Source organism: Camelus ferus, chromosome 11 (assembly GCF_009834535.1).
Source record: "Camelus ferus isolate YT-003-E chromosome 11, BCGSAC_Cfer_1.0, whole genome shotgun sequence".
In the NCBI taxonomy this organism is placed as follows: Eukaryota; Metazoa; Chordata; class Mammalia; order Artiodactyla; family Camelidae; genus Camelus; species Camelus ferus.
This window is the reverse complement of record NC_045706.1, coordinates 49,732,762-49,752,319: the sequence shown is the minus strand read 5'-3', so window position 1 is coordinate 49,752,319 and position 19,558 is coordinate 49,732,762. Positions and strand designations below refer to the sequence as shown.

The following is a 19,558-nucleotide window of genomic DNA, read 5'->3' as shown; positions in this document are numbered from 1 at the left end:
GGAACGGGGTGAGGGGTGGGGAGTGGGGCTCATCTATAGTGGCAAACCAACCAAACACAAAAGTCTCAGCTTTGGTGGAGCTCATGTTCTAATTGGGGAGAAACAAACAAGAAAAGCATATGGTATATCTTGGTTATAAGTGCTGTGAAGACAGAAACAGGAAAGGAGGCCAGGGAGGCTGAAAGAGGGGGCTGGCATTTTAAATAGCACAGCCAGGGAAAGCGGTTTTGGAGTGAAGACTTGAAGCAGGGGAGGGCTCTCCCCCATCCACGTGGATACACGGACGGACGAATATCCAAGCAGCTACCAAGACCTTGGAATGTGCCCACGTGTTCAAGGGATAACTGCCACAGCGTGATGGAGGTAGGGAAAGGGGGCGAGGAGAGAGGGCAAGGGCGACGGTGGCAGATCAGATGGAAACTTTTAAGCCACTGAGAGGATGCTGACTTTCACTCTGAGTGGGTGGAAGGCACTACAAGTTTGCAGTGGAGTGATCTGATCTGACTTTGATTTTTAAATGAGTTACTCCAACTACTGTGCTGAGAACTGGGGGGAAGGAGGCATGGAGGCAGAAGAGTCAGGAATTTACTGCAGTAACCTAGATGTTGGGTGACGGTGGCCTGGACCAGGGTGGGCATGTGAAGGCTGAAAGAAGCAGGCAGACTATATATATTTTGAAGCTGAAATAGGAAAATCACTGAAATAATTTAAACAGGGAGTCACACGCGCAGATTCGCTTTCAAAAGTTATTTTACCAAACAGAATATTCACACAGTCCCTAGTGTCACCCCACAGCTTACGCACCTGTCATCATGGGGAAATGCACATTACACTGGAGAGGGCGGGTGGTCAAGTGTGGCATGGCCAGCAGCAGGGTGGCCGGGCATCACACGCCTCATAACGTGGTCTCTCGTGCCTCCCACCTCATCCCCTGTGCAGGAAATGTGTGGCCTGAACCTCACTATGAGGAAACCATAAAGCAAATCCAGAACGCTGATGTTCTGTACATCTGCAAAGAAATCAAAAGCAGTGAGGATAGTCGAGGTCAGGGGAGACGACAGGGACACGTAACAGCCAAAACAACACCTGGACCTTGATTGGGTTAAAACATCCACCACAAAGGACATCTGGGGAACAACTGGGGAAATCTGGATATGAACGGCATAGGTGATGTTCTCTTTTACGGTGGTTTGTTTTCAGCTGGACACGGCAGAGTGTGGGAGAATGCCCTTTTTGGAAAGCTGGATGTTGGGGTATGTAAGGGTAAGGTCACAATGGCTGCAGCTCCCTTTCAACCAGGTTGGCAAAAAAAAGAAAAGAAGAGAAAAGAAAAGAAAAGTGTTGTATTTATTGAGAGAGAATGGCTTGGGGGAAGAAAGAGATAAGGGAGAGAGATGTTAAAACAAGATTTGAACAATTGGTAATTCAAAGGCCTGCAGGTGCTCACTGAACTCTTCTTTCAACTTTCCCATGGGTTTCACATTTTTTCAAAAAGCTCATTTCCCATCACAGCTTGATTAGGCACTGCTGACTTAGTGCTCTCCAATCTCACAGGAGAGAAGCGGCCTTTCCCAGCCCCACCCCAACCATACCCAGAGCAGAGCCTAGGAACAAAAAGGCTCCACCCCACACATCCCAGGCACAGTGACTTCCCAAAAGCCTGCATGTTCACAAACAAGAGCATCTATGACCCAGCAACATAGGGACATGTTAAGTGTCCCCAAGCAGACTGCGGGCAGCCGGTCCCAGGTCTCGCAGCTCTTTAGAGCATCTCCCCTCAGCGCCTGGCACAGGACCCATCATGTGCAGTTGATGACTAAGGGTGGGCACTCAGGGAGTTCCGGGTTTGGCTTCCAGCCACGGAGAAGCTCTCCTTCCAATGGGAAGAGGGCTTGTGCAGGGGGGGGCCCACAGCTCCACATGAATAACCAGGCCCAGCAAGCCTCTCCCTCTCCACTTTCTGAATTTCCCTTAACAACGAGGGGACAAGACCCTAGCAGGTCTTGGTGGATCAGGCAAATAACACACAACCGTCTTCCCTAGGACTCCAAAACTTATAATATTCAGGGCCTCAGAGGTCACCCCTCACGTTTCAGATACACTGGGACCTTTTTTGTCAAAATGAGATCCAATGAGGTCCAATGCAATGCATGAACTGTGATGCTGGATCCTGATTTTTTTTTTTTAATGCACTATGAGAAACATCTTAGGGACAAATGGAGAAGTTTTAACATGGACTTGGTATTTTCTTAGGTGTGATAATGGTGTTGGGGTTCTATTCAGTGACTTCTTTTTAAGGAGATACTTCCTGGGACATTTGGGGTGAAATGTCATGATATCTTCTACTTTCTGACATGGCCAAACATTAAAATTAATTGATTCTGGATAGCTCGCTGATCAGTCTTTTACCTTTTTTATGTTTTAATTTTTTAACAATAAAAACATTGGAGAAGCAAGCAAGATCCAACTTCCATTTCTTCCAAGAGGAGATCTGCTCACAGTCTGTCTCCCTTTGGCCTGAGAAGTCTTAGAGGCCACAGCCAGGGGCTGGTTGACCAGAGGCTCAGGGCAGGCAGCCTCCGCTGGCCTGGAATTAATGCCCTAACCAGATGTTTCACTGGCTGCCGACTGGGGCTAAATATAGGCTGTGACGCAAACCCACCTACTATCCATTCAGCGAGCGTACTAGGAAAACAGCACCCTGGGGGCTGCAGGACACGCTTTTCCCTGTGCACAGGGTGAAGTCACTCCTCACTTTCAATCCCATCCTCCTCTGCTTTAAGAAAATTAGGACAAGAGAAGATGCACACAACAAACCAACAATATGATGACAGTTGGTGGGAGACAGTGCCAGCTGTGGGAGGAGGTAACAGCCGTGTGACCGATCGCTCCTGGGGTGACTGGCAAAGAGCATGTGCCAACTGAGGCCCCTGCACTTAGGAGCTGTGTGACCTTGGACAGACCACTTCCCTCTCTGAGTGTCAACTACCTCTGCTGTGAAGCAGGAATGGTAACACCTGCCTAATGATCATTCAAAGGACTCGATGAGATGGGGAAACTCCTTTGTAAACTGTAAGGTGCTGTCACACATGAGAACCCCCATTCTTTCTTTAAAAGTCAGCAGATACAAAGATTGTTAAGCCCCTACACCTGACCAGGAGGTACCATGATTTTTCTTTCAATCGACTGACTTTTCTCACTAAGATAAATACAGTCTTAACCTAACCCAAACAACATCTATGAAATCATAGATCTAGGGCACTAATTATTTTCTTTAACACATATTACACTTAGTGCATACATATTAAACTTTAAAATGTTCCCAGGAACCACCTAAAATCACCTTGTGGACCACCAGAGCCAAGCAGATGGATGCTGTTAAGGCCCTGCCCCGTTATTTTGCAGATGGGAATCTGAGGCCCAGAGAGAAGCTATCACTCCCACAAGGTCACACAGCATATTAGCCTTTGGTCAGCAGCTGTGACCCAGGTCTCCAGCCTCCCAGGCCAGTGCTCACACCACTGCCAGCTGCCCTCCCTCATGAGGAACAAAGAGTTCTCACGCCCTGGCATATCCTCTCATAAAAGAAAAATAAAAAACCTGTTTCTGAAGGACAGTCATGCAGGCTCTATTTCTGCCCTCCTGCAGCTTCAGGGAGCCCGCTGGAGACCCGACCAGGAGCCTCTGACTCTTCAGGTCAGCTCTCGCCTTTCCCACAGAGGGTGGCAGTCAGCACCACGGCCCCCCGGAAAGCTAGTCCCCGCTCCAGGGCCCTTGCTCCTCTAGCAGCATCTCAGGGAGAATGGGAGGGCTCCTGTATGTCTAAGAAATGTTAGAAGAGCGACTAAAGGACCTACCCAATGAACAAACAACCCATCCCCAAACAGCCCACCTCTCTTAAAGGCATCTTTTTCCCAAGGCTGAACACCTGGGACAGGAAGGCACCGAGAAGTCTGTCAGAAGAGAGAGAGTAAGGCTTGGTATTTACTTGCAAGTTCCCTAACCTCTCTGAGCCTCTCTTTACCTCAGTCTAGAATAACATCACTGCCTCTTAGGGTTGCTGCAGAACTAAAGAAGAGAATGTCTAGAAATAGATAAATAGAAAGTTTCTTCTGTGTAGCACAGGGAACTATATTCAATATCTTATAATTATGTATAATGAAAAAGAATATAAAAAGAAATATATGTATGTGTATATATGACTGAAACATTATGCTGTACACCAGAAATTGACAGACTATAAACTGACTATGGTTCAATAAAAAAAGAAAAAGAAAGAAAGAAAAGAAGAGAATATGCAGGAAACAACTCAGCCCAGCACATAGGAAAAGCTCTTCAACTGTTAGCTTTAAAAACAGACAAAAGAGTCCAGTTATAAATAAATTAATGCTAGGGAAGTAATGTACAATATGATAACTAGAATTAACACTGCTGTATGTTATATATGAAAGTTCTTAAGAGAATAAATCCTAAGTTCTCATCACAAGGAAAAATTCTCCATTTCTTTAACTTTGTATCTGTATGAGATGACTGATGTTCACTAAACTTCTTGTGATAATCATTTCATGATGTGGGCGAGTAGAACTATTACACTGTACACCCTAAACCTATACAGTGTAGCATGTCAATTATATTGCAATAAAACTGGAAGAAAAAATTAAAAATTAAAAACAAAAGAGGAGGAAGCAGAAGGCACAACCAGACTAGAGAGAGGGCAGCCTGGGGGGATTTTCTAACTGCAAAGGGGAAAGTTTAATTCTAAGTGAGGCAAGCACTAGAGGAGACCGCAGCAGAGAGGGAAGACAGAAACAAACAGGGCCCACTCCTGCCTCAGGACTGTGGGTCCCTGAACAACTCCTGTCCTTGTCTTGTGCCTGCTCTGATCCTGAGCCCACCCCCCCTTGAAATCAGTCAAGCTGCTGCCCCTGTGGGAGCCCAGAGCCCAGCTCTTCCCTGCTGACTGAGCCTCCTGGGAGCCTCTGGCCTGCCCCACCCTGAGCACAGAACATCTGCAGCTGTCCTGAGCACACTGCTAGGACTCGGTGACTGCCAGCTTCTCAAGGGACAGAGGTGGGGCTGGCTCATCTGTCCCTATAGCCCAGCACAAGGCCAGGCAAACAGTGGTCCCGGTGAGAGGCTAAGCAGAACCAAGCCAGAGGTATGCACCAGGGTTTCTGCTGCCCGAGTTCTTTCTGGCTCTGCAGGGAAGGCCAGGCTGTGATAAGCCGCACATCAGGCCTCTGTACCCAGGTGCAGCAGCAGGCCCGTTTACAGTGGGGACACCCATAATCTGAGCTGGAGAGGATACCACTGGGGTAAAATCACTGAGTAGTGCCCATTGTCCCCTCTAAATGCTGGAGGGTGTCCATTGGCCACAGGGATTCAGAACCAGAGGTACTTGCTGTGTGGTCTGGTCTCAGTTTCCTCCCCTCTGAAAGGAAGGAGTTGCACCACATGCCCTCTATGACCCTCCGAAGTTCTACCCAAAGGTAACCCCCAACCCACATTCTAACTGACCCAAGTGATGGGTGACATACCAGTTCTGAAAGGTTGTAAGAGAATCACAGATGTTTTAAAGCCCCTTGGAAAGCAATTTCAATTTATTTTCAGAATCAAGAAGTCATTCCTGAGAGCTAACTTGTATTCCTTTCCTCTGTTTTAACCACTTTCTATCAGGTTTTCCTCGCAGAAGCCAGCTGTAGAGCACAACCTTTGACCTTTGTGGACAGACAAGGGCTGGGAGGAGGCGGAGCCTCATGGAGCGGGCCGCTTGAAGGGCGGAGCTGCAGGAGGGGCGGGGCCAGCAGGGGGTGGGGCTATGAGCCTGACCTCCGCCAGCCTGGCTCCTCTTCCCTGCCCCATCCTTTGTCCTCAGTGTTCAGCACTACCCATGGAAGGGAAAGGGATTTTTAGGGCCCTGCTCAATTGGGTCCCTCCCTGGTGAGGCAACACGGTGAAGCAGAAGGGGACTGCACTCATTTTCTGGACTGCTGTAACAAATTACCACAAACTGGGTCACTTAAAACAACAGAAATGTATTCTCTCACAATTCTGGAGGCCAGAAATACAAAACAATGGTGTTGTAGGGCCATGCTCCCTCTAGAGACTTTAGGGGGAAATCTTCCCTTGCCTCTTCCAGCTTCCGGGGGCTCCAGGCATTCCTTGGCCCCTTGGCCTCTGCGTTCACAGGACCTTCCCCTCTGTGTGTCTTCTCTTTTGTCTCAAAGCTCCCTCTGCCTTTCTCTTATAAGGATACTTGTCATTCAATTTAAGGCACACTCAGGTGATCCAAGATGATTTCATCTCAAGATTCTGAACCTAATTATATGTGGAAAGACCCTTTTCCCAAATAAGGCCACATTCACAGGTTCTGGGACATGACCATATCTTTCTGTGGTGGGGTGGGAGGTCACAATTCAACCCACTACAGAGCTCACTGGTCAGAGTCAGAAGTCCTCATCCTCCCACTAACTGGGCACTACCTCATCACCGTGGCCCCAGGCAAGTTCATCACACCCATCTGGAACCCTATTTCCCCACTACCTGCTGCACCTCTCCTAAGGGAGTCAGAACTGCAGGTGGCTGATACTCCACAGATCATAACCAGCTTTCCAACATGATGCTGAAACATCAGCATTTCTCAAACTGGAGACACAATTAAAGGTAAAAATGATCACAGTTCACCCACTAAGTGTGTAAATCCCTGACTCAAGAAACTTAAGTCTTGGGGGGTAGGGGTGGGTATAGCTCAGTGGTAGAGCCCACATCTAGCATGCACGAGGTCCTGGATTCAATCCCAGCACCTCCACTAAAAAATAAAAAAGAAACTCAAGTCTGGTTCTATAGAAACTTCTTCAAGTTACAAAGTTAATTATAGAGAAGTGTTGCCTTTAGAGCAGATGAAAGGATGTTATAAAGATAACTAAAAGGAAAACAAAATTCTAGAACCATGGACTCCCCCTCCCTCCTCCCAGATACATCTAGGTCCCCTGTAAAAGCCCAGCCTCCTACTCAGTTGCCCACAATCCCAGGCTGGGGATCTCCACACACCTCTGCCAGCCCTTACTTGCCCAGACTGTGCCCTGCCAACTCCCCCCACTCCACACAGCCCTTCCTCCACCCCCAGTTAGCACTCACTCTTCCTTTCTGGGACTGCTCCCTCAAGGTGAGCCTCTCCCAAATGTGCACCTCATCATCCCTGGCCCACAGAGACTGTCCAGATTGTCAGCGATGAGAAGTTTCAGCAAGACACCTGGGATTCAGCTTGAGAGTTGGCTTGGAAACCCAGCCACTCCCATCAGAATTCCCTCACAGACACCACCATGAGCTGTGGTTTCTACTCCAGCTGTGTGTTAGAATCACCTGGGGAAGCTGAAAAATTATAGGTGCCTGGGCCCCACCCCAGACCAACGGAAATCAACTCTGAAGATGGGGCTTGGACGTGTACTTGTAAAATCCTTGAGACAGGAGGCCTCAGAGGCCCTCTAGCCTAAAAGGGTCTGTCTTTTGACCTCAGGAAGTGACATAGTCTCCAAATTCCATGCCAGCCTTGGAAGCCAGCATCCCACTCGCCTCCTGCCAGGGAATTTGACCCCAATCTTTGACGGGGGAGGCTGGGGGCTAGCCTCCACCCACCACACACTGCATCCATCTCTGGGCCACCAGTGCCCAGCCCACAGTGGGTGCACAGGAACTGACCACCTGACACCAGGCACCTCCGAGGTCCCACCACACTACACCCAGCAGAGCCCATCCTCTGATCGAAACAGGAAACAGCACAAGGAGCTTTGTGACTTATCCAAGGCCACCCGTTGCATCCTGGGAGGGGATCTCCCACAGGAAGGGGGAGGGCTCTGAGCTTTGACCAGGCCAAGGCTGTTTTCCTTCTACCTTCTGGGCAAATATTTACTTCCTTGCAGGCCAAGATGCAAATGCCTCTGCTGGTAAGAAAGTCTCCCTGGGAAAGAATTAAATAAAACAGAGAAGGCACCATTTCTATAGTGAAACAGCTCTGGTCTTGGGGATGGAGGCAAATGGTGGGTTGTGTCAGTCATATCCCCTCTCCAGGCCTCAGTCTCCTCAGCTGTAAAACAGGACAAGTGTCCCAGCTCACACAGTTGTCCTGAGCATCCAGAGAAGTGAAACGAAGTATTGTGAGGCAAGTGCCAGGTAGTGGCTCTTTCTGCGCCCCAGCCCCTCTCACCAACACCCAGCGAGCTCTAGCCTGGTGATGCGCGCCTCCCATGCTACTGCATATCACACAGGACACTCCAACAAGAGCCCTGGAGCATCGCCCCATCCAAGCCTGGTCCCATGTGAGGTACAACGGCTACCCCTTTCTGCAGACAAGGAAACTGACTTATCCTGGCCACCAGTCAATCAGATTTGCTCTTCACCCATCAAACAAGACGTGCTCGTTCTCCTAACCTGCTGCCTGCTAGAACTGGGCAGAAGCCTCTGGCTGCAGTCCTCCCAGAGGGCATTTCTGACCTCAACATCCAGGCCCAACAAACATGCCATTCTGCAGTAACCTACCCTTCTCTCCCAGAGCCCATCTCCAATCCTCCAATTCTCTACCTGGCCTCCGTGCCCTCTAAGCCCTGCTCCCACCTCCTGGAAGCCCTCTCCCAGGGCTCCTCTGCAGTCACGGCCAGGCAGCCAGGCAGGAAATCACCCACCACCTCCAACTGGCCACTGCTGCCTGATTTCAGTTTCCATCTCCCTGTGGGCTGAGCTTTTAGTTTTTCCTGTTTCCCCTCCCCTGGCCTGGGCGGAAAGGCCCAGCCTGGAACTGAACAGCGCACCTGTTGAATGGCTGACATTCCCTGGCAAAGGCAGACCCTGCCCCTGGGCTCCCAAAAGTGCTTCTCCCAGCTCCCCTTCTCCAGGTGCTCTCAGAGCCTTGAGGATACTTCTGGTTTGGCTTGTCTGGCCCCGTGTGCCCATCATGTGGCACATAGCCTCACTGGTGTATCGCTAAAGCCCAAGAGGTAAGAGGTGGGGAGGACCCAGGCCCCAGAAGAAGCCACATGCTGTCTTGAGGGGTCAGACTTTTCTGCCCAAGAGCAAGGCCACAGCTGGATGCTCTAGGCAGGGCACTCCCTGCAGAAAGTAGCTTCCTCTTATAAGACAAATTTCAGGAGTTCTCATCACATCTTGTGTTCCAGCTTCCCCTGAGCTCTGCAAGGCCCCCAGGCAAGTCTCCATCCCTCCATGGACACCGGCCCTACGGTATGCTGGGTGCTGTTGAATCCTCATTCTTGCAGGATCCTCCCCACAGCCCTCTGGTGTATCCATAGAGAAGGCGTCCAGGAGGCTCAGACTTGGATCTTTACCCAGGGTCACAGCAGAACCAGCATTTGATTCATGTCTCCAGGGGGCACTGCCATCAGGTCCTGATGATTAAACTTCCCCTCTTGGTTATTAAGACCCAAAAGTCCTCATACGACCAGACCCCTGTCACCTTCTCCACCCACAGTTCGGCCCTTCTTAGGCCTCCTCATCTGCTCCAGCCATGCTTGCCTACCTCAGGGCCTGTGCACTTAACTTCTCTTCCGTATGAGACGCTCTCTACAGGCCTTTCTTCTGGCTGGCTCCTTCTCACTCTTGGAGCTCCTCATAAAGGTCTTCCACAGCCACCCCATCTAAAGTAGGAACTCCCATCTCTTCCCACTTGCTCTTTGAGTTCTTCCTTAGCACCTATCACAAGCTATGTTTATTTACTAGTGTGCCTGTCTTCCAGAGTTTGGACCAAGCCTGTCTTGTTCATAGTTGTTTCCTGGTGACTATCACAGGGCCTGGCATACAGAGTAGGCATTAAATAACTATTCTATTAACTGAACAAGCAAACAAACAGTCCCCACCCTGGAGAGAATGGCAGGTCAAAATGGGACTCTCCTGCCTTCCACGAAGATGTCAATTCCAACCCACTCACATCAAGAGGTTCCCTCTAGGAAAGGTCTATCTTTTCAATCCCATATCCTAGGATTACCCAGAAGACATCTTTTCCCTGCCTGTCTATGGAGCCAGCTGGTGTAGATATTTCACTATCAGTCCCTAGTCTGGTTTACTCAGAGCCCCACCTGAGGCTGGCACTGAGTCACCCAGACAGAAGAGGCACGCGGCAGGGGGAAGGAGGAAGGCAGGTCGTCACTCCTGCTTCTCAGGAGCAAACAACCAAAGGCAGTGAGCTCCCAATCCAGTCCTGCAACTTAAAATGACCCCCCTCTTACAGGAAAAGGAGAGTTCATGCACAGAAGCCTAGGCTAAGTGCAAAGAAACTTTCTTGGGGCCTTATTTGCTCATCTGGAAAATAAGTGCCTTAGAATGCTTTCCAAACCTCTCCTAGGGCTGCCTGCCTGATTTTCTGGATTTTAAAGTCCCCATGGCCGGGATGGGGGTGGGGAGGGCCTCTCTGTGACCCAGGTCCGAGCCTGGGCCCAGGTCTTCTCTAACAGCCTATGAGGCACAGTGATCACTTCTCCAGTATGGAGCCGCCTCACTTTCTGCTTGAGTTTCACTACTTTCTCTATGAAATGCTTCCCTCGAACAAGAGGGAAATGGACCTGGCCAATGAAGCAAACACAATCTTTTTAAAAAAGTTAAATATGTACATATACATATAAGGAGATGTCCAAATGGGTGTCTACCCCAACAGTGGTTCTCTCCCAGTGGGAGAATCAAAGGTGATTTTTGTCTTCAATGTGCTCACCTGAATTGCTTGGAATTCTTTGTAGCTATGTGCACATATTATTTTCACACCAACAAAGCTCTTTTCCAAAGTTAGAAATTCCTGCTGCGCTTAAGTGGGAGGCCAGGTACCTGGCTCCTTCCATAAGTGCTGTCCTCTACCCCCATCCTGAGCCCTGACACATGAAGGGATCACAGCGGAGGGGTGGGAGGATGGCTGGTAAAGGTCACAGGGACCCCATGAAGAAACTGGAGTCAGGCAACCTGGGTCCTGGTCTGTCACTAACCTGCTGTGGGGTCTCAGCTATTTGCTTCCTCTCTGGGCCTGTTTTTTCCTCAATAAAATGAAAAGGTCACCCTAGAGATGCCTTCAAGGGCCCTTCTAATTCCCAGTCTATGACTCTCAAGCGTCTAGAAGAATAGAGAGGGAGGTAGGAAAAGAATGGCTTTAAGTAACTGGTGTAGTGTTTATCACGCACCAGGCATTGCTCTAAGCTCTTCCTACAATTAATCCATTTAATGTCTCAGCAACTCTCAGGTAGGTCAGGTAGTGGTCGCCCACTTTACAGATAAGGCAACTGAGGCACATGGAAGGTAGTGCCTACATCACTCAACCTGTAAGTGCCAGAATTGGGACTTAAACCCAGATAGCCTGATACACAGTCTGCGCTCAACCATTAAACCTTAGGGAAATATAAAGAATCACAGGCCAAACTATGATAATGGGGCCCATCTTGGAGAAGGCAAGGAAGAGTTAATATTGCCTCTGGCATTTTTAATCTCTACCAGCTATCCACACCCACTTCCTTCCCACTCACTCATCAATACCCCTCAGCCCTGACACCCTTATTCAACTGAAAACTACCTCATTGTCAAGGCAACAGGCATGGTGCTTTCTAGAAAGCCAGTGTCTCCATGATCAGCCCAGCCCACTTTGCAAATTCAAGGCATCAGCAAACCTGACTGCTGCTGGCTACACACGCTGCTTGGCCTCTCACCCAGGTGCCCATATCTTCAATCCTTGCTTCCAAGATACAGGTTGGACTCAATCACCCAAATGCAACAAGCCTCCCCTGAGGACCTACTGCGTGCCCAGCCCTGAGCCCAGAATTTAGAAGAGGATATGAATGAGCTACACCCCTGACCTTCAGGAGCCCACAGTCCAGCGAAGAAAAACAGTCGTGTAAACGGATCTCTTGGACACCCTGTGGTCGGTGCTATAATTAGAGGTGTGTCCCTAGTGGGCTGAGGGCACATGTGTCAGAATGATTCACCCAAGTGGTGGGAAGAGGAGGCTCCAAGTGCCTCTGGGTAAGCTCATTTCTCACGGGGACACCTTCGGCTGCCTACAGAAGGAGCTGGGAGTGAGGGGACCTGGGGGCCTGTGCCAGCTCTGCTGGGTGACCCTGAAACACGCCCCCTCTGAGCCCCGAGGTCGCCTTCTGAAAACAAGAGGGCCCCCAAGCATGGGAAGGGAAATTGTTGTAAATTGTTCGTCATATTCATGTGGACTCCCAGACGGAGACAAGTTTTCATTGCTCATTTCCCTTCTCATCCTCCCAATCACATCAAGGAGCAAATCTCAGCTTCAGTGTCAGTTTGTCTTTATGCCTCTTAAACACTTGTCCACCTACCTTTTGAATGACGAGGGCAAGCCTAATGTTCACAGCCCACAGCACCCACAGTATCTAGCTAGTATTTAATAATGCTGTTTTGTTTTCCCTGTGCTATATTTGCTGTAACTATTACCTACTATTTCTGATAAGGAATATTGGTTTCCCCTTGGCATCAGTGATATAAAAGTAAATTTTAAATAAATAAATTTGAACATAAATACAAAACAGAAACAGACTCATAGACATAGAGTACAAGCTTGTGGTTGCCGGGGGGGCGGGGGGAGGGAAGGGACAGACTGGGATTTTAAAATGCAGAATAAATAAACAAGATTGTACTGTATAGCACAGGGAAATACATGCAGGATCTTGTGGTAGCTCACAGTGAAAAAAAAATGTGACAATGAACATATGTATGTTCAGGTATAGCTGAAAAATTGTGCTCTACACTGGAATTTGACACAACACTGTAAAATGACTATAACTCAATTTTAAAAAGTTAAATAAATAAAAATAAATTTGAGTTTAAAATAAATTTTAAAAATAAATTTGAGTTTAAAAAGTGAATCTGTTTAAAGTAATATATTACATGTAAATAATAATATAATAGTTATAGTCTCTATGTATGACATTTTAACATCTATCAAAATTTTAATTGCATATACAAAAACAGGCAAAGCTGTTCTATGCTATTAGACATTCCAATAGTGATACCGCTGGTGGGAAGGGTAAGTGACTAGAAGTGGACACAAGGGGGGCTTCTGGCTTCTGCTGTCCATTCTGTTGGTTGACCTGGGGGCTGATTATACAGGGGTGTTCACTTTGTAAAAACTCATCAAGTTGTAAACATTTATGGTGAGTCCATTCATGTATGTATGTATATGATATACTCTACCCCAGTAATTCCACTTCCAGACATTACCCTGCAGACATACACATATATTGTGCAAAATGACACATTCAAAGATGCTCACTGCAGCACTGTTTACAGCAACTGGAGATTGGAAACAACCTGAGTTCCCCAGCTGGGGACTGGTTAAATAAATTTTGGCAGAGCCTACAGTGAATTCTATGCAGCCATCAACTAGAGTGAGACAGTCCCTAGCAGGGCTCCAAAGTTTACAAGGATTTAAATTTAAGCAAAAAGGTAAGGGCAGAACTGTGTGTGGTGTGCTACTTTATGCAGAAAAAAAAAAAAAGACATATAATACAGGCACTTGTTTGTGCCTAGGACATCCTATGCCTAAGATATTATCTCAGAAAAGAATAACAAGAAACTGCTAGTAAAGGTACCCTCTGGACAGAGCAGGTCAGGAGAGAGGGGTAGGAGGGAGGCTTATCACTGATGATCATTCTTTTGTACTTTTCAATTTTGTACAATATCCTTGAATTTCCTATTTGATAATAAATTTCAAAGCAAAAAGTGTTACAGAAGGTACACAGCTATGGTAAAATGTATGGCCCCTTAAATACTGAGATCAAAGTGTTCGCACTTTGGGCTTATAAAGCAAGTAACCCTTGGCCCTGCTCCTCCTCCCAAGGAATGGCATGGAGATAATACACTTTTCTGTAATGGTTTCCAATTAATAGCAAACCCAGTCTAGGACAAATTACTTAAACTGGGCCTCCACCCTGCAGTTAATTCTGGCACCTGGAGTTGCCCTGGCAAAGCTGACAGGTGGCTGAGTTCTTGGCATAGGTGAGGAGATTTTTAAGCACAAATACTTCCAGGGATGGGAAGTTAAATACTTGGGAAGGCAATCTCAGGTGCTGGAGAGGAAAGAATCTGAGTTCTGAGTCTCACCCTGCCCTAACAGAAGCAGAGCAAGGGCCACAGACTGGTCTTCTCTCAGGGCTGCAGGGGACAGTGACAAGTCAAGGCTTTGAAAATTCGAGTTCAAGTTTAACTGCATAACTTTCTTTTGCATAGCACTTGGCTTGCCCACATATCACTGTCTCCCCACCTTGCTAATCCTAAAAACAATCCAATGAGGTGTGGGACAGGATATCAGTTATCCATTTTACAGATGGGAAAATGGAGGTACAAAAAGGTTTAACAGACTGGTCAGTAATTACGTATCAAGAGAAGGAGTATAGCCAAAAACATAACCTCAACCTTCCAACTCCTTATTTTCTCACCTCCCTACACAACAACCTTAGCCTTCCCTCTTTCAGCTCTGACCTACAGAGAGAGAAGAGCTTCTGAGGCCAAACAAGGAGCAGGCAGAAAAAACCAAAAAACAAAAAAAAAACCCAGAATCAGAATCAAGGAGCCTATGAGACCATCTAGCCCAGCAGTTTTCAACCCTGAGTACACACTAGAGTTACCTAGGGAGTTTAAATAAATTTAAGTAAATACATAAGCCAGGGCCCAGGCATCTTCAGTGCTTTTAAAATTCTTTAGTTGATTGTGATGCAAATTTGGGAGAGAACCGCTGAATGACAGCTCAAATTATCCCCAACTCAGCTCTACAAACAACCTTCTGCCTCCCTGGAGCCTCCATCCGTGCATCTGTACGACATCCTCTGGCCCCCAGATATTCCATTCATCTCTCTTCCACATTATTACATAGAGTCAGAGAACTAGACTGGGAGCTGGGCAAGTCAATTCACAGCTCTGAGGCCCCAAACAGCAAAGTGACTTGCCTAATATCTCCCAGTGAACCAGTAACCGAACAAGACTAGAATCCTGACCCACCAGGCAAGGTCACATCCACAGGAGGGTCACAAGGAAAGCCAGGACTGATGGCAGATCCAGAAGTTCCTGCCAGCAGAATAGACTTAGCGAGAGCTGAAGAGGAGACCAGGAATGTGTGCGTGTGTTTTGGAGGAGATGGGTGTCAGGTACCTGGGCAAGTCTGCCCTGCGGCACACTGTGGGTGTGGGACTACTCTAGAGTGGCAGGGTGGGCAATGGCCTGCAGAAAGATGTCCTCAGTTTCTAGGAGGGGGCCCAGCTTGGTCTGAAATCTCCATAAAGAAATTCAGTCTATTGGGTCAGCTTACCAAGAGGGCTCAGCTCCCCTGCCCGTAGCAATAATAATGGCTCACACTTCTTGAGTTCTTTGCTGGTCCCTGTGCTAAGTACTGTACTTGGCCTGTTTCATTTAATCTCCACAACCATGCTGAAAGTTTGAGTATAATTACTGTCTCCATTTGCAGATGGGAAACTACAGCCTAGAGAGTTAAAGTAACTTCCCCAAGATCACTCACATAGAAAGTGGTAGTGGCAGGATTCAAAGCCTGGTTAATGTCTAACCATTACCATCCAGCCCCCAATAAGACAGAAGAGAAGGCTAAGCCCAGTGACTTTTTTTAGTTACTGAGCCCTAGAAGCAGCGGGACACCTCCCCAGACACGATCAGGGAATCCTGACCACAACACGGACAAGCCATCCTCCCTCCACCCAAGAGGAAACCGAGGCACAGTGGGAAAGCATCTTGCTCAGAGGCATCGGTAACTAAATAGGGAAAACAGGATCAGGAGTTCAGGTCTCCGGACCCCAGTCCACAAAGCCTGACCACTTCTCCACTGACAGATGGGAAGATGAACTCAGTCATACCCGGCAGGCGGGGTGGGCGCGGCCACGATGGTAACCGCCGCCTACAGCACTAGCGGAAGCGCAGTGGACTCGCAGAACCAAACTGCTATTACGGTGCACACAGGTGAGCCACGTAGAGCTCCTTCATCGTAGACGTGGCCAATGAGCTCTAAAGCTCCCTATCGGGCAGCTGAATTTCCCGGTTCCCAGGTAAATTGGGAAGAAAAACCAGGAGCGCGCCCCCGGAGCCCTCCCTGGAGCAGACAGGTCTGGACCCAGCCCCCGGCGGGGTGGGTGAACAAGGGAGTGCGGGCTCCCGCTCCCATCCCGTGGCCCGACGGGGTCACTCACCCAGAACACTGTGGAGTAGATGATGAGCGAGAACTTGAGCCAGAGGTAGGAGAGGCGCGCGCAGTAGCGCACCTGCTCCGAATCCCCGCGGGGCATCCTGGGCTCCCGGGCCGGGTCCCTTGCTGTGAGCAGCCCCACCTGCGGCTGCCGGCCGGGTTCCCCGCCCCGCCACCGGGTGCTCGCTCAGGGACTGACACCCGCGAGCCTCAATCACAGCCCGGGCCCGCGACCAGTCAGTTCCAGCGGCCAATGAGCGAGAGGCTGAGGCCCAGCCTCTGGGAGGGGGCGGGACGGGGGCGTGGCTGCGGCCCAGGACCCGGAGGAGGCGAAGGGAGGGTCGCGGGCTAGGGTTTTGCAAAAGAGGTTGCGTGCAACTTCGGAAAGGCCTTTGCTAAGGAGCGGAGAGGGTCGTTGTAATGTATACAGCGGCGCTCCAGGGAGAGTGCGAGTGTGCCTCATGCAGGGTACATAGAAATGTCTGCTTTCCACAGTTGTCAAGAGAGAAGACTATGGGAAAAGAGCAAGAATTTACCGCTAAGGTGTTAAAGTGTGCAAATAAGTGTGCAAGGCACGAATGGAATAAGGAAGTGGAATTGTTCAGCCTAAGGGGTCGGGAGGGCTGCATCTAGGAAGGTGAAGCATTCCTGTGTCGGGCTGGGCCCCCACGGGGCTGGGGCCCCCGCAGTTTCCTTTGTAATAGAATCCCTGTTGAAGGCCTTTCCCCAACAAGTCTCTGTGGCCAGGTGAGATCCCAACTCTGCCCCAAGGGCCTCCTCTTCTGAGAAGTCGCTCTGATCCCCAGGCCAAATCAGTGACCCCCCACCCTGGCACACATTCAGCCCAGGCCTGACACAGCCACTCCACACCCAGCCTTTCCTCAGCCTGGGGTCTGTGTCTGTCTTCCTGGCTGTGAGTCTGTCTCCCACGGCCCCTGCTTGACTCACTGCTGTTTCCTTTCTCTGAAAGCCTAGCTCAGTCTGGGGCTTGGGAGCCAGGCAATCCGTGTTTGTGGCATTCAGGAATTAAACATTTGGCTGAGAGGTTGAGAGCTCAAGGCAGGGCTGGGTGGGGTCCCTGGTGGTGACAGCAGGAATGGCATGCTTGTCCAAGTCCCTGGCCTTGGACTCCCAAGCCTCCCAGAGAGAGAGACCGGGCTGGCCCAGCCCCCAGGGCTCTGTCCTAGAAGGAAGAAAGTAAGGTCGGGGGTGTGGAGAGAAGCAATGCCCTGCCCTGGAGGGGAAAGGCAGCCAGTTTCCTGGTACAGAAGGAGCAAGCCCAGCAAGGTTGCCTAGAGACCTGGAACCAGGGGCTGCTGAGGGTCACCTTCAAATGAATAACTGAGGGCATCTACCGCAGGGTTAGAAGCTGTCCTTTCTGTCCTTTAAGGAGGAAGAAACAACTCGTTATCCCTCTTTGTGGGACTAGCTTCCCTCACCCAGCCCCACAGAGCTAGTCTTACATCCACTCTTTAAGACATTTGTCTCCATCCCTAGGGAGGCTAGTTCAGCACGTTGCCCTCGGAGGGCTGGGCTGTCTCCCTCTACCTGGGGGTTAGCCTCCTAGCCTCCTTCCCAACTCGGGTTTTCAGTTGCCCCTGGCTGTAGTTCTGGCCTCTCTAGCTTCACTCTCTCTGGTCTTTCAAATCTTCCCTAGTGACATGCACACACCTGAGTGGTCCCTCTCAGCTCTCCCTGAGCCCCTGTGCTGAGGCCCTGAGGGATGAGGCTGAGACACCCCTGCAGAGGGAGCCTGGAGCTCTTTGGGGCACAGCCCTTCCCAGGCTCCTGAGCAACTTCATTGTCCCTCCTCATCCCCAGCCTGACCCCCAAGGGCCATGGGTTGCTCCTCAGACACATTTGCAAACACAGAAATCTCAGAAATGACAACCCATTTTCAATTTTTCCCTCCTTTTGCCAAGAGCTCTGGGCTAGGGGTCAGCAGGCCTGGTGCCAATCCTGCTTTTGCCAATAACTCTTTGTTAGAATATGTGGCATAAATAGTGCAACATACAGGTGTAAGTGTGACCCTGGCTGCAGTTTAGAACCACCTGGGGAGCTTTACATGTAGTCTGATATCTAAGCCCCACCCCAGTCCAGTTTAGTCAGAATCTCCACCATTAGGGCCCCGGGAATCAGTATTATTGTAAAGGTCCCAGCAAATTTCTAAAGTGCAGCCATGACTGAGCATTACAAGCCTAGAGGTAGTCATGAGGGTGAGGTGGTCAGTCAACATTTTATCAGAAAGGCCACACTCCAGAGAGCACTCAGCTACCCAGTGGTGTGCTGGTCAATGTTTAAAAACTGACTCTCTGGTGGTAGTGGTGGTTGTGAAGAGGCAGGGGGACCCTGTCAGCACTTTCCGCAGTGTAAATACTCCCACCATGTCTGAGATGTGCACAATCGCACAGTCAGCTCAGCACAGCCCTGCGGCTCTCCCTGTCTCAGTACTGATCAGCATAGAGAATGCCATAATGAATGCATCAGTGAGATTCACAGCCTACTAGCCAGCATAACAGGTATTAGAAATAAGCTCTTCTTTGGTGAAATTAGTGCAGGCACACCTCGGAGATATTGCAGGTTGGGGTCCAGACCACTACAACAAAACGAATACCACAATAAAAGTGAGTGACATGAATTTTTGGTTTTCCAGTTCATATAAATGTTATGTTTACACTATTCCATAGTCTATTAAGTGTGCAATAGCATTATGGCTAAAAAAATCAATGTACATACCTTAATTTAAAAATGCGTTATTGCTAAAAAATGCTAATCACCATCTGAGCCTTCGAGGCATAATCTTTCTGCGATAGTAACATCAGAGATCTCTGATCACAGATCACCAGAACAAGTAATGAAAAAGCTTGAAATATTGCAAGAATTACCAAAATGTGACACAGAGATGTGAAGTGAGCAAACGCTGTTGGAAAATTGGCACCGACAGACTTGCTTAGCACGAGGGTTGCCACACACCTTCAGTTTGTAAAAAGCACCGTATCTTCAAAGCGAAATAAAGCAAAGTACAATAAAACAAAGTATGCTTGTAGTACTCAAGATACGTAGGTTGGCTAAAATGATTGAGGGGCACCACCCATTCCTTCCTCAGAGTGAAAAAAAAAAATTCCCTTAAGGATGATGCTCTGGGCTAAATCTGTGAGGGGTGCCGTATCCCAAGGGATTCTGGTTGCCTACTATAACCATCAGTCTAACTGAATCCTGCCTCTAGAATGTTGTATCTTTCTTTGTTTTGGGGGGGTGGGTAATTAGATTTATTTACTTATTTATAGATTTTTTTGATGGAGGTACTGGGGATTGAACCCAGGACCTCATACATGTTGAGCATGTGCTCTACCACTGAGCTATACCCTC

At 48.9% G+C, this 19,558-nt stretch overlaps 1 protein-coding gene and 1 non-coding gene across 2 annotated transcripts in view; both read right to left on the bottom strand.

The window, feature by feature from the left end:
- Window positions 1-16,393, bottom strand: part of TSPAN15 (tetraspanin 15) — a 48,491-nt gene extending 32,098 nt beyond the window's left edge. Inside the window, 1 exon segment of the mRNA XM_006181171.3 lies at window positions 16,194-16,393. Within this exon segment, the coding sequence (XP_006181233.1) occupies window positions 16,194-16,289 (96 nt within the window). The 5' untranslated portion in view covers window positions 16,290-16,393.
- A 3,093-nt stretch (window positions 16,394-19,486) lies between these two features.
- Window positions 19,487-19,558, bottom strand: TRNAV-AAC. The gene has a single exon. It is a non-coding gene; the product is annotated as a tRNA-Val (tRNA).